Here is a 2,583-nt window from a genome sequence, read left to right as displayed (position 1 = left end):
CCCCCCCCCATTTCTGCCTCCCCCACTGCTAGGGCTTTCTCTCGGAGATTACCTCTCATCTACTCTGTATTAATGCCTTGTTTGTAGATGGCTGTTCTAACAATTCCATTGTAAGCTCATTGACGACAGCCTGGTTTTGCCTTTGTTAACTCCTAAGGCTCAGTGATGAATAAGTCCTTGCTGACTAATACTGAAGGAATGATTGAATTTGTTAAGATTCTTTGGGCATCCTTGTGCAGGATGTAATAGGGAGAAAAAAACTGAAGAGTTGACTGAGGGAAGGAAGCCAGGTGGGTGGGAGAGAACAGGGGCCAAATGGAAGGAGAGTTCTCTGTAGACCCCCAGCTTTTCCCCTTCCTGAGGACGCCGTGTTTGTGTCCCCAGGATTCCCTCGCTGGTTCCTGCTCCCCATTCTATTTGCCCTGGGGATTCTGCTCCTCCTCTCCAATGCCTCCTGCATAGGGTACGTCCTCTGGAGGCAGAGACATCGTGAGCATCCCTCCGAGGGTAAGGACATCCTGCCGGGGGTGGAGAGAAGATGTTGACCGTTATACTCTGCATGCAAAGGGAAAAGCATGGATCTGGTTCCCCAAATGCCTTGTAAAGATGCCCCCCAAATGGGCTCACCTTGACTCCTTTACTCTCATTCTTCCCTCAGAAGCCAAAGAGGAAAAGATGGAGGCAGGGTAAGGAAGCGTATCCTAGAGGGAGTCAGTGGGATAGGAGGGTGGCAGGAGAGGAAGAGGAGGGGGGATAGCTGTGGTCTGGAAAGGAAGAGAGAAGCTGGTGCCAGGCTCTCCTGTTGCCACGGCAGGTCAGAGACTCCAGCTGGGAATGAATACCAAGAGAGCAGATGGGGCAGCAGGCACACCCCCAGCACTGCGGTGAGACCCAGGGAAGCCATGGGGAAGGTGGTTCCTTGACTTACTTTGATAGTAACAGCTGGTATTTATTTAGAGCTTTAAGGCTGATAGAACACTTTAAAATATTGTCTTATTTGATTCTCACAATAGCCCTGGGAGGTGGGTGCTATTATTAAACTTATTTTACATCTGGAGAAATTGAGGCAAACAGAGGTGAAGTTACTTGTTCAAGTTCAGATAGCTGGAACATGTTTGAGACAGGATTGAAACTCAGGTCTTCCTGACTCCAGGGCCAGCTTCTTATCTGCTTCACCCCTCATGATTTGAACGGGTTTAGGAAAAGCCTCTGTGTTCCTGAATGTTTCCCCCAATCCATGCGTCCCTAGTGCCTGGAATTCCATTATTAGGTAGTTTTCTGTTCTGGCCATTCTTTTAAAAAGCAAATAAGCCTCCGAAAGGAGACACCACCTTTGAGTGGATGAAGTTATCAGATCCCTTTCTGGGCAGGAATAAAAGCACTGGATGAAGAGGGTGAGGAAAGAGAGGGGACACCCACCTGGGAACAGCTAAAGTGGGGGAGGGTGGGGAAGGGGTTCTGCAGGTCCCAAGTAGATAGTGGGGAGGAAAGAGAGTATTCTTTTGGACTCCCTGCCTCTGACTACTGATCAGTACGGTCTAAGTTCGTTTGGTGGGTTGGGTTTTGGGGGGGAACAGGAGAGTTCAGCGGACATGGATTCTCATTACCATTCCATGAAGGACTTCAGCCCCCAGCTTCCATCAACACTTGAAGAAGAACCCCAATATCGAGGTAAATTGGAAGATCACTCTGCTCAGTCCCCCAACGCTTCTCCCCTTTCCCCCTAACTATTTCCTCCAATCCATTAGAGATTGAAATAGTCTTCCAGATCAGGACAACGGATTTCCTAAGCAGCGGGCTCCCCTGCCTTCTGTCTCCATTCCAGGTTTCTGGGGTCATGAATATGAAGAGGTGGCAGGTCCCGGCCCACTTTATGATGAGGTGGAAAGGCTGTACCCCCTGTCTGGAGCCTGGCAATCTCCCCACAAAGTGGCAGAAGTGGTAAGGATGCTAAGAGCCCCAGTCCTGGTCCCTGCCTCCCTATCAGGCTGATGGGGAGCTCAGGCCCCTGGACCTTGTCCTCTTCCTCCCCTCCCCCCATACTAGTCTCCATCTCTTTTTCTCTCTGTTTCCCAGGGAACTTATCAGCGTGGAGAGTGGCCCCAGGTAGCATATGAGGAGCCTTCGAGGATTTATGACCTGGTACCTGAAGACCTCCCTGGAGTGGGGCAGGACTACCTGCCCTTCCACCTCAGAGGGGAGCTGGTGTGAGACCAGACCAGTCAAAGGCCTGATAACTTGAAGCTGTCACTGTTGCCCTACAGTCGACTATCCAGATAGCAATAGATCAAAGCTTCGGGCCAGTAGGCGGTCTGAAAGGGCCAGGGGTCCTGCTGCTTTGCCAACAGGCTAAGCTTGTCCAATAAATACAGTGCACCAGGATGTGGCCTGCTGAGATGTCCAAAGCAATCCTGAAGGCGTGGTGAGCCCTCAGAGGTGGGGGGCACTTAGATCCTCCTCTGATCCCACCCTGACATTCCCCCAAACCCAGGCTTAGGGGGTAGGTGCCTCCCAAAGGGAGACCTTAGCATGAGGTCCAGCTTTGGTGTCTTCTCTCGGTGTTCACCCAACACAGAAAAAACC

The 2,583-nt window shown here is 51.1% G+C and overlaps 1 protein-coding gene across 1 annotated transcript in view; it reads left to right on the top strand.

Moving 5' to 3' along the window:
* The window catches only part of NPHS1 (NPHS1 adhesion molecule, nephrin), a 15,790-nt gene extending 13,426 nt beyond the window's left edge, over positions 1 to 2,364 (top strand). Inside the window, exons 24-29 of the mRNA XM_069078682.1 lie at positions 385 to 507; positions 659 to 686; positions 815 to 884; positions 1,578 to 1,671; positions 1,826 to 1,941; positions 2,077 to 2,364. Coding sequence (XP_068934783.1) covers positions 385 to 507; positions 659 to 686; positions 815 to 884; positions 1,578 to 1,671; positions 1,826 to 1,941; positions 2,077 to 2,211 — 566 coding nt within the window. The 3' untranslated portion in view covers positions 2,212 to 2,364. The remainder of the gene's footprint in view (positions 1 to 384; positions 508 to 658; positions 687 to 814; positions 885 to 1,577; positions 1,672 to 1,825; positions 1,942 to 2,076) is intronic.
* Positions 2,365 to 2,583: the final 219 nt, after the last annotated feature.

The sequence above is a fragment of the Petaurus breviceps genome, unplaced genomic scaffold (assembly GCF_028583685.1).
Source record: "Petaurus breviceps papuanus isolate PSGF00001 unplaced genomic scaffold, PetGlider_PUasm1.0 91041, whole genome shotgun sequence".
NCBI lineage: Eukaryota > Metazoa > Chordata > Mammalia > Diprotodontia > Petauridae > Petaurus > Petaurus breviceps.
The sequence above is the reverse complement of the archived record's forward strand: the minus strand, read 5'-3'. Positions and strand labels throughout refer to the sequence as shown.